Raw genomic sequence first — 12,151 nt, 5'->3', positions numbered from 1 at the left:
TGTGGTGGTGTCTGTGAAGGACTGCCGCTGCACACTTGGTCACAACCAAGCTTCATCTGAAGGGCAAGGAGGGGGGCACCACTCACACCTGGTCCTGAAGGAGGGGGGGCACCACTCACACCTGGTCCTGAAGGAGGGGGGGCACCACTCACACCTGGTCCTGAAGGAGGGGGGGCACCACTCACACCTGGTCCTGAAGGAGGGGGGCACCACTCACACCTGGTCCTGAAGGAGGGGGGGCACCACTCACACCTGGTCCTGAAGGAGGGGGGGCACCACTCACACCTGGTCCTGAAGGAGGGGGGGCACCACTCACACCTGGTCCTGAAGGGCAAAAACAGGAGGGCATTCTCTGGGCCAGGCCATGCGTTTAATCTGTTAAGGCACTGATGGGGAGAAGCCTAATTGTGTGTGAGTGGTCTGGTGCCATTTACTTCGCTCTCTCTCTCTCTCTCTCTCTCTCTCTCTCTCTCCCCCTCTCCATCTCCCTCTCTCTCTCTCTCTCTCCCTCTCTCATCTTTTTGTCCCCCTTCTTTTTTCACGTACAGTCTCTAGAGTTTGCAGAGAAGGGTGTGATAAAAAAAAAAAAAAATCCATTAAGCAGCAGCTCTGTTCACCTTGTTAATGAGAGGCCAGGGGAGAATGACCCCTGACACACACCATATTCTTACTGTATTGCTACTGTACTGCATTGAACTGTTTTTATTATTAAGATATCTTGTATCTTATGTTGAGGATCCAAAACATAATTTTACTCATCAATTTTACACAACATATGGCTACTTGTATATTGCATGTAGACCTAACAATAAAATTATCCTTCAATCCTATATATTCATATTTTTTTATATCGGTGCGGTGCCCACGTTAATCAAATAGAAGAACTACCGTAATTTCCGGACTATAAAGTGCACCTGAATATAAGCCGCACCAGCTACATTTAGGGAAAAAAACAAATGTGTACATATACAAGCCGCACTGGACTATAAGCCGCAAATGTCCATTTTATTAACATTTCAACAAACAAGTTGCATATTTGCATAACTTATTCAAGTGTTACCATTTAGTGCAATAGTACGGAACATTTACTGTGCTGTGTAAACTGTACTGTATCACATAGCGTTTCAGACACACAAACTTTCACGTTTAACAGCATTCGAAACGTGTCCACTCACTGTGCAGAAATAATACCGTAAACGGTGCGCTCCCAGCGCACGTCCCGGCTTTCTTTTTTTTCTTCCTTTTTAAAAGTGCTAAAATGAAAGTGCCTGTAACACGGCAGTAGGCCTAAAGGTGCAGTAACATGGCTGCTTAAAATATAACCAGCCTACCAGAAAAGTCATTAATCCTCGTCTTCGTCTTCTTCCTGCGTACTAAAACCACCAAAGTCCTCTTCTTCAGTGTCGGAAACGAACAGCCTCAGGGTGGATTCGTCAGCCACTCTCCCAGTCTCTCCTTTGTTGTCGCTCTCAAAACCAAAGAACTCCTCTTCGTCAGTGTCGGAATCGAACATCCTCTGAAGGGCCTCGTCAGCCGTGACGGCGTCCTCCTCTTCATCACGCAGCAGTCCAGCCTTTCGAAACCCGTTGGAGATCGTGGATGTTTTGACACTTCTCCACGCTGTCAGGATCCACTGGCAGACTTGAGCAAAAGTTGCTTTTCGCATGCGACCAGTTTTGGTGAATGATTTCTCGCCGCTAGATTAGCCGCACCGTTGTATAGGCCGCAGGGTTTAAAGCATGGGGGAAAAGTTGCGGCTTATAGTCCGGAAATTACGGTATTTAGTAAAATATAAGCTTTGGATGAGACCCCCTGTCTGCTCTGCTCTCCTGTCACTCACTCTGCACCTGCAACAGAGTGGGTCTCATCCTCAGCAGAGAGCAACGGGGTCATGTTTCACTATGACACACAAGAGGAAGGAGAGGGAGAAATGGCTCTAGTTTACAGACTGCCTCATTAATGTTGTCAGGTTCCCTCTTAGCATTGGGTTTAAATCTGAAATATTGCCTCCGCCACCATCTAGTGTAACCAGCTCGGGCAGCACTTGCAACTCCAGACTTTCACTTTCACTTGTGAACATTCTTTGCAAACCACTTTAACTTTTAGCCGTTTTTTTTTTTTACATTGTTAAAAAATTGCAAATTATTTTAAGATATCGCCCAACCCTACTTGCCACTATTTTGCTCTGTTCAAATTCCTAGTGTGTGAAAACCATAACTGGCTATAAACTGTTTCTGATTCTGATTCTAAAGACCACTTAAGGTTATGACAAGGGAAGGCAACTTTATCTGTAATTACTCCCATCAGTTAAATGGAACACAAGTTAGATGAACAATTCTAAATTAACACTTTGACTCTAGCAGCTTGACTGTTTTGCTCAGCTAGCTACTCGCAAAAGTATTTTTATAATGATGTGGCTCATGTGTCAGTCCGCCAACATCACACAAACCACACTGTTTTGTCAAAAATAATTAAACTGAAAAGTTTGAAATTGCCACTTTAAACCATCGGAATGGTTTTGCCAAACTGAGAAGTCTCTTCCTGCCCATGTGCTCTGTGTTGTGTAAATTACTTATATATATATATATATATATATACTGTATATAGCAATATGCCATGTACCATGGAACTGACCCTCTTAACAAATGGTTTACTTTATACAGTATCACTGCATGTACCATGGAACTAACCCTCCTTAAAGGAGTTGTAAAGGAAAAATGCATGTTAAGCCCTGTTTTAAGGTTACTTATGATCATATACAATGGTTCAGATCAAAACGTTGACAAAACTAGCACTTTTGAGAAAGTCTGATAATTGCTCTACCACCGTTTAGGTCATACAATGGATGTGGGTGGGCACCGTGAAAAATCATTCAAAAAACATGTTAAACTCTCAATTTCAAAGACAAGAAACTCACGGTGGTAGAGCAATTATCAGACTTTCTCAAAAGTGCTAGTTTTGTCAACGTTTTGATCTGAACCATTGTATATGATCATAAGTAACCTTAAAACAGGGCTAAACATGCATTTCCCCTTTACTACTCCTTTAACGACTGTTTACTGTATACAGTATCACTGCATGTGCCCTGGAGCTGACCCTGTTAACGTTGTGTGTGGTGTTGTTGTGCAGGAGTTTGCAGCTCTGACCAAAGAGGTGAACGTGTGTCGAGAGCAGCTGCTGGAGCGGGAGGAGGAGATCGCTGAGCTGAAGGCGGAGAGGAACAACACCCGGGTCAGCACACGCACACACGCATGCACACATGCACACATACGCACACACACACACGCACACACACGCACACACTTGCACACACACGCGCACACACACACACACACACACACATGCACACATACCCATACAACACCCGGGTCAGCACACGCACGCACACACACACATACACACGCACACACACACACACATGCACACATACGCACACGCACACACACACGCACACACACACACGCACACACACAGACACACACACACACACACACACACACACACATACCCATACAACACCCGGGTTAACACACACACACACCCACACACCCACGCACCCACACAAACACGCACACACGCACACACACACACACACACACACACACATACCCATACAACACCCGGGTCAGCACACACACACACGTACAGACGCACGCACGCACGCACGCACGCACACACACACACACATACACACACGCACACACACACACACACACGCACACACACACGCACACACATACACACACGCATACGCACACACACACACACACACACACGCATGCCAGATACACACCCATACAACACCCGGGTCAGCACACACACACACACGCACAAGCCATACACACACACGCACAAATACACGCACATACACATACAACACCCAGGTCAGCAAACACACACACACACACACACACACACACACGTCAGGCCCATACCCATACAACACCTGGGTCAGCAAACACACACACACACGCCAGACACATACAGACACACACCCATAGTTCATACACACACACACTCACTCCCTTAAAACACACTGTAGTTGTTTGCCTTTAGTTGAAAGAATGTCCAGCATACATAATGAGAAACGATGAATTACCTCTTCCCCAGTGACAGCTCTCAACCTATCAAACATGTCCTGCTCACACGCACGTGCACACGCACAGACAATACCAAACATGTCCTCACGTGCACGTGCACACACACAGAGACAATACCAAACCTCTGAACATTCTTTTTGGTCTATTCTGTAATAGCCAACTGTTTTACTTGAAACCTATTTGCTGTGGAGTTGAGGGCTTGTCACAGTAATAGGGTAGTCCGTGTAATAGTTACTAAGGCTGTCCCGAATACCATTTTACAGGCTTGGATACTCTTTGGTGTTTCCAAACGAGTACTCGAGTACTCGTTCTCCCCAAAAAATCCAAATGGATCCCCTAGGTGGCAGCAATTGCATAGTCTATTATTAAGCCTACCGGTGACAGGCTGAGCGAACAATATTCCATGCTACGGATTCTAACTATGCTAGCTGGCTAGGGCTGTCAACTTACACAGGTTTGATTCAGTGAAGCACTCAAAGCCATCTAACGATGCTGGCTGGCAGTAGGCTAATGTTGTAGCGTAGCTAGCTAGCTTAAGTTTGGCTATATAAACGTTATCGCAAACTCGTTATTTTAAAGATTTACTGTACTTAAGGATTCCAACAACTGGCCCAATGCTCAGATACCAGGGGGGTAATGCTAACCGGAGCTGACATGGATTCTTCAAATTGCCTGGAATAGAGTCAGAATAGTATAGAGTTCTGCTACACTCACAGTAAGTGCAAAAACAAGCTAAATGTTCAAAATCATTTAAGTGATGAGTGTGGGTTTGTCATTCTGCTGCTTTGATGGGAACCCACTGAACTGCTGGACAACAGGGTTGAGCCTCTGGCCTCATACAGTGTTGAGCCTCTGGCCTCATACAGTGTTGAGCCTCTGGCCTCATACAGGGTTGAGCCTCTGGCCTCATACAGGGTTGAGCCTCAGGCCTCATACAGGGTTGAGCCTCAGGCCTCATACAGGGTTGAGCCTCAGGCCTCATACAGGGTTGAGCCTCAGGCCTCATACAGGGTTGAGCCTCTGGCCTCATACAGGGTTGAGCCTCTGGCCTCATACAGGGTTGAGCCTCAGGCCTCATACAGGGTTGAGCCTCAGGCCTCATACAGGGTTGAGCCTCTGGCCTCATACAGGGTTGAGCCTCAGGCCTCATACAGGGTTGAGCCTCAGGCCTCATACAGGGTTGAGCCAATGGCCTCATACAGGGTTGAGCCAATGGCCTCATACAGGGTTGAGCCTCTGGCCTCATACAGGGTTGAGCCTCTGGCCTCATACAGGGTTGAGCCTCTGGCCTCATACAGGGTTGAGCCTCTGGCCTCATACAGGGTTGAGCCTCTGGCCTCATACAGGGTTGAGCCTCAGGCCTCATACAGGGTTGAGCCTCTGGCCTCATACATACGTTATGCAGCTCCACCTCTGTGTGGATTGGAGCTGATTGGAGGCTTATGTTGTGTGGTGTGATTTCCACACTGTGTTGGGTCTGTCTGGGTGTGTCTATTTGTGTAACCTGTATGTGTGTGTATTTGTGTAACCTGTGTGTGTTTGTGTAATCTGTTTTATTCCCTCGTTCTTAGCTCCTCCTGGAGCATCTGGAGTGCCTGGTGTCGCGTCATGAGCGCAGTCTGAGGATGACGGTGGTGAAGAGGCAGGCCCAGTCACCGGCGGGGGTCTCCAGTGAGGTGGAGGTCCTCAAGGCTCTGAAGTCCCTATTCGAACATCACAAGGCCCTGGACGAGAAGGTGTGGTACATACATGAGGTTCTGTTGAGTTGATGTGTTTTCAGACATTTTTATTTATCCTTTTATTTAAATTGGTAATCCCATTGTGACCACATATACAATGGAGCCTGCTCAAAATCATTAGACTGCACTCAAGCGATGTGCCAGCTTGCACCTCAGAGCTGCCAAGTACTATTTTGTTGAGAACCAACATTTGGTGTTCAAGGTATAGTCCTGGGTATATGTAAAAACCTAGTATATGGCTGGAACCATATGTGTGTGAGAAATTGTGACTAATTTGTTACAGGGGTTGTCAGTGGTAGTGTGTATAATGTGAATTCCTGAATATGAAATATTCATCTGTTTTGTTGTGTGTTCGTTTCTGAGGACGATACTGCAGTCAGAAACCGACTTTTCGACTTTGACAAAATGTGCTCGAGCTCAATGTGAAATCATGCTATAGAGAGAGGTAGTCATTGCTGCCCTCTGGTGGTTAGTCAGAAGTATTAATAACTCCTATACACTCATAACGAAAGAGAAAAATAATTTGTGGATCCGCCTCCAGTTCGGATCCGCTCCAAAATCTAATCAGAAGTAGTGGGTAGGAATACATGTACCAAGTATGAATGTCACAAGAATTATTATTTTTGCCCAGTTAGGGTGCGATCATGCATACCCAGGGGTGTTACAATATATCATTCCACGAGATATACACGATAAAATGCTTCGCCGAGATGGAAAACTGTCTTGTGATACAGTTTTGTTTTTTTTTAAATATATTTTTATTATAATTCAATACATTTATGTTTTGTCAATGTCAATTTAACTTGTTAGTTAGATTAATTTATTAAGAAAACATTAACGCGTTAATACAATTAACACAAATGAATCGCATTCATCGATTTCGTCCAACTGTAGGTGGCACAGTTACTGCGTCATTGCCTGATTTAAGATTATTGAAGCGACAAACTTAATTTGGACCTGAATGACCCCGTAGGCTACGTCGTATGTCACACAAAAGCATCATTGCCTTCAAACAAACTTGAGGAGGCAGATAATCAGACTTTGCTTTGCCCTCTAAACGGAGGCGGCAGTTGTAGCCTAACTTATCATCTCAATGCTCAACATGTGAACAGCTGTCAGCCCCAGTAGCCCACTAGCGGGCTCCGCCATCCCACACTCACTGAGAGCAGATCCGGATGAGCAATCCACCTCTGAAAAACGGACAAACTCCCATTGCTGTGGATTGCAGGCTATTTTCAATGGAAAAGGACAAGGGCTTAATGGAGGCGTTTCAAATTGCTTCCTCCTTCAAGAAGCACCGTAGTTACAAAAATCCACCAGTTGTACGACACGGAAAAGACGACAAGAATAGAAGTAGGGTACTGACGCGGGCCGAATACTCTGCTCTGACCGGGGACCACTGGACATCGGTCAGTGATCACAATCGCAAAGCCACAATAATATCATGTCTTTGAATTGAAATATCTTCATTTGGGGGCTTTTGCCCGCAAAGAATGGGAATGCGATTAATTGTGATTAATTAATTACAGATCATGTCATTAATTTGATTAATTTTTTAATCGTTTGACAGCCCTACTATTTTTTTTATTTATTTACGTAAGGCAAATTTGAGTACCCAGAAAAGCGCTATACAAATGTGATGTATTATTATTATTGTTATTATTATTATAAGACTAGCTGCAAATGAGCCACTATCACCTACTAGCTCTCGCTCTCGTCTGATCAAACAAAGCCCTGAAAAGAGAATGCAGATCAGTTCTTGTATTAGTTCCATTATTTCCTGATATCTCAAGTTATAAAACATTACAAAATCGAACTATAGGGCAAGCAAAGCATTGTTTTGCATTTTGTCTTTCGAATAAAATACTTTTTTTCCCCAGTCATATATACATCATTCAAGTTTTGTGAGAAAAAAAAAAATTATTGTATGGATATATTGAACCCAGGATATATTGAGTTGAGGGTATTGTTACACCCCTAATACCCACCTACGGTACCCATCCATCCATCCGCACACAGCACTGAACACCCTACTGGCGGTTCCATCAAACTGAAAGATGAATTAAACGAGTAGTAAAGGGAAAAATCATGTTTATCCCTGTTTTAAGGTTACTTATGATCATATACAATGGTTCAGATCAGAAAGTTGACAAAACTAGCACTTTTGAGAAAGTCTGATAATTGCTCTACCACCGTTTAGGTCATACAATGGATGTGGGTGGGCACCGTGAAAAGTCAAAAACATGTTAAACTCTCAATTTCAAAGACAAGAAACTCACTGAGGTGTTAGTTGCAATGGGGTCTATGGCTTTGTTGTTGTTGAATTGACCATCTAGATATGAAGGGTTTTAGATGTGTATCTGCTGTGTGTACTAGATATGAAGGGTTTTAGATGTGTATCTGCTGTGTGTGTCCTAGATATGAAGGGTTTTAGATGTGTATCTGCTGTGTGTACTAGATATGAAGGGTTTTGGATGTGTATCTGCTGTGTGTGTCCTAGATATGAAGGGTTTTAGATGTGTATCTGCTGTGTGTGTACTAGATATGAAGGGTTTTAGATGTGTATCCGCTGTGTGTGTCCTAGATATGAAGGGTTTTAGATGTGTATCTGCTGTGTGTGCGCTAGATATGAAGGGTTTTAGATGTGTATCTCCTGTGTTTCAGGTTAGGGAGAGGTTGCGTGTGGCTTTGGAGAGATGCAGTGCATTGGAGGAACAACTAACATCCACACACAAAGAGGTAAGCATGCTTGCACACAAACTCTGATTCAGTATACATACCCATATGTGAGCCAACCCAGTCTCTTGTAGACAACCGTAACATTTAAATGTCATGTCTGTTACAGACTGTGGGGTGTGGATTTTTTCCAAATGCGGCAAATTTACAGACACTGGTTATTTGGATGTGTCGTTACTGCATCATTGCAAATTAGGGATTTTTGAGTTTCCGGGTTTGAATCTAAAGAATGGATGAAGTCCGATCAGGTGGTAAAATTAAGCCCTCAAATAACCAATTTTATCTCTGCTGATCCAAGCTAGCTCTCTCTCTCTCTAGCTAATCCAAAAAAGCAATTTGCAATTCAGATCGGTCAAACTAAGAAATGTAGCCTATATTATAAACAACAGCAACCAGATTGTCAGAGAAGCCTAGTGCTACATTGCTACAGCCTACTGTTGCTGCCGCTGTCGTTCCACTGGCCACATGGTAGGGCGAAGGATTGAAGTTTGGCTGACTGTACCCACCTGCCTAGCGAGGGTCATTTGTTTAACCCCATTTGGAGGAGGGGCTTAGGCGGGAGGCCTGAAGGGGGGTGGCGGAGATTTTGTCGGTTGCATTTTTCAAAATCTTTCCCAACTTTTCCTAAGGAAATCACACACCGCATACTGCACCTTTAACAGTTTGAGCGGCAGTTCTATCAAGGATCAACAAAAGGAACTTGGCGTGTGTTAACCTGCTATGAAGTCAGGACGGTTACCTACTGATGTTGCTAATATTCTTAAACATATCTTAGATATGATAACTGTGATCTGCATCTAGCTAGGTTAAACTATTGTTTTGCAACATAAACGTTCTGTCCTTTGGCAGCTATTTGAAAGATCTGAGTGCTGAGCTTGACGATGTATATCAAAACTGACACCCAAGCCAATGACAGATTCTTCTCCTAATAATAAGATAATACATTGTTTTGTTCATTTATGTGGCACATTTTCCAGATGCTCAAAGCACCAATATGGTCAGTATGTAACTATTAATACAACTTCTTGAGACAGGATAAGAGTTTGATTTCATGTTATGTGGTTTGATCCCTCTAGATGGCGTATTTAAGAGAGCAGAACAGCCAGAAGAGGGTGCTGATTGACGGAGCAGCTGAACTTAATCATAACTCTGATAACACACCCAGCACAAACGGCAAGGTATTATAACACTATGTTCTCTGTGTGTATGTAATATGTGTGTGTGGTCATTGTGTGTGTGATAGGAAGTAACTCTGTGTGTGTGTGTGTGTGTGTGTGTGTGTGCGTGTGTGTGTGTGTGTGTGCTTGTGCGTGTTGGCGTGTCTGTCTATGTGTGAGAGAGTATGATTAAGAGGGAACTCTAGACCACCTGTGCATGACAACCACCTAGTAGAACCACCCAGGCCTGAGTACTGAAACCACTGTTCCCATAACATACTCTTGGTTCCTCATCGTTAACAGACTCTTGGTTCCTCATCGTTAACAGTCTCAAGTTATCGCGTGTTAAGTGGTGAACTGGATCTATCACTCTGGCTGTGTACATACAGAAAAATGTAGCAGAGCTGAGTGAGTCACTGATTTGCCTATTAGGTCATTCCAACAGATTGTGGAAACAAGATTGACCTGTAGAATAGAGGATCGAACCCAGCCGTCTGGATTAAGGATGCGCATTTTGGATAATTCTGACCGTTAACCGACCCCGATTAACCAATAAATGGGAGGGGAGTGGTTCAGAGTGTGTGACCAGGGTGGGAGGGGACCTGCTGGCTTCGGGAGGCTGGGTAGATGGTGGTCCTCTACTGGGTAGATGGTGGTCCTCTACTGGGTAGATGGTGGTCCTCTACTGGGTAGATGGTGGTCCTCTACTGGGTAGATGGTGGTCCTCTACTGGGTAGATGGTGGTCCCCTACTGGGTAGATGGTGGTCCTCTACTGGGTAGATGGTGGTCCTCTACTGGGTAGATGGTGGTCCTCTACTGGGTAGAGTGTGGTCCTCTACTGGGTAGATGGTCCTCCAGCAGGCCTCCTGCACTCAGCAGGCAGTTCTCAGTACTTGGTCTTCTTTTCTTCAAAGGTGGCCTCCATCCCTCCTGCCATGTTGCTCTTAAGTTCTTTTGCCTTGGTGGACCACACTACAATGTCAGGTCTGAGGGATTCTCATATTCCAGTCCTGGTCGGAGGTGTTTCTCTTGACCTGGTGCTGCTTCTTCCCACTGATTGTCACACACCTGAGTGTGTGAAATTTGTTCTCCGCATTCGACCCATCCCCTGGGGGAGCGGTGAGCAGCAGCGGTGCCGCGCTCAGGAATCATTTGGTGATCTAACCCCCCAATTCCAACCCTTGATGCTGAGTGCCAAGCAGGGAGGCAATGGGTCCCATTTTTATAGTCGGGGATTGAACCCACAACCTCCCAGTCTCTGGGAGGACACTCTACCACTAGGCCACAGAGCTGGTCCGCCCTCTCTGACAAAATTGATGTGGTGTTCCTCTAGTGGTGAACATCCTCTGCCTTCCCGTCTACGCCCCTCCAGCACCTTGGCCAGCTTTCTCAGGACCTGATCATGACGCGATCTGTAGCACCCCTGTGAAAGTGTGGCCTTGCAGCCTGATAAGATGTGCTGGAGGCCTGTATTGGGAATGTTGCAGATTGAGCAGCACTCCTCATTCCCAAACCACTGGTGGAGGTTCCAAGAACAGGGAAGTGTGTCATAGGTTGACCTGATGAGGAAGCTGAGTCTTGCCTGTGGGATCTTCCACAAGTCTGACAAAGTGATTTTCCAGAAGACCTCTCTGTCCCAGGTTGTCCAGCTTCCTTGCTGGCCCTGCGACAGCCTTGATCTGGTAGCACTCTTCCTCTGATACCACTGTATCTCCTTTGTCGCTTTCCGGTTGGCCTTGGACCAAAAACGTGGTGCTTCTTGCCTTCTACCCGCCCTAGTCTAGCTCTTTCCGCCTGCACCCTACCGACAGATTCCTAGTGCTGCGGCCTACCAACCGCTTGGTCGACTTCAGCTTGGGTCTTCCACTCCCGGCCAGTAGGGACCTGACCATTGAATTCCTGACGGACTGATCAGTGGACTCTTATTTCGAGGACCAGCCTGGTCTCATCTTGACTGACTGATCAGTGGACTCTTATTTAGCCTTGATTAAGAGGCTTGGTAACTCTCTTTACCTCATTTAGCCTTGATTAAGAGGCTTGGTAACTCTCTTTACCTCATTTAGCCTTGATTAAGAGGCTTGGTAACTCTCTTTACCTCATTAAGCCTTGATTAAGAGGCTTGGTAACTCTCTTTACCTCATTTAGCCTTGATTAAGAGGCTTGGTAACTCTCTTTACCTCATTAAGCCTTGATTAAGAGGCTTGGTAACTCTCTTTACCTCATTTAGCCTAGATTAAGAGGCTTGGTAGTCTCAACGCCAGACCCAGGAGAGTTACTACACTGATACACCACGTTACGCTACACTACGCTAACTATTACTGCATGTTGCAGATCTCTATGGGTCTGGGAAACTTCATGCTCAAAACTTGTGTTCGGTCCTTGCCAGTGATTGGTACCCCTGAAATCCTGTGGGCACCA

The 12,151-nt window shown here is 45.2% G+C and overlaps 1 protein-coding gene across 2 annotated transcripts in view; it reads left to right on the top strand.

Annotated features, from left to right (window-relative positions):
• The window catches only part of ppfia1 (PTPRF interacting protein alpha 1), a 67,502-nt gene that overhangs the window by 19,529 nt on the left and 35,822 nt on the right, over nucleotides 1-12,151 (top strand). For both annotated transcript variants that reach the window (XM_084437000.1, XM_084436999.1), the window contains exons 3-6: nucleotides 3,130-3,231; nucleotides 5,672-5,836; nucleotides 8,504-8,578; nucleotides 9,652-9,753. In XM_084437000.1, coding sequence (XP_084293126.1) covers nucleotides 3,130-3,231; nucleotides 5,672-5,836; nucleotides 8,504-8,578; nucleotides 9,652-9,753 — 444 coding nt within the window. The remainder of the gene's footprint in view (nucleotides 1-3,129; nucleotides 3,232-5,671; nucleotides 5,837-8,503; nucleotides 8,579-9,651; nucleotides 9,754-12,151) is intronic.

Source organism: Borostomias antarcticus (assembly GCF_949987555.1).
Source record: "Borostomias antarcticus genome assembly, chromosome: 4".
Classification (NCBI taxonomy): Eukaryota; Metazoa; Chordata; class Actinopteri; order Stomiiformes; family Stomiidae; genus Borostomias; species Borostomias antarcticus.
Note: the sequence above shows the minus strand (reverse complement) of the source record. Positions and strands in the feature narration are given on the sequence as shown.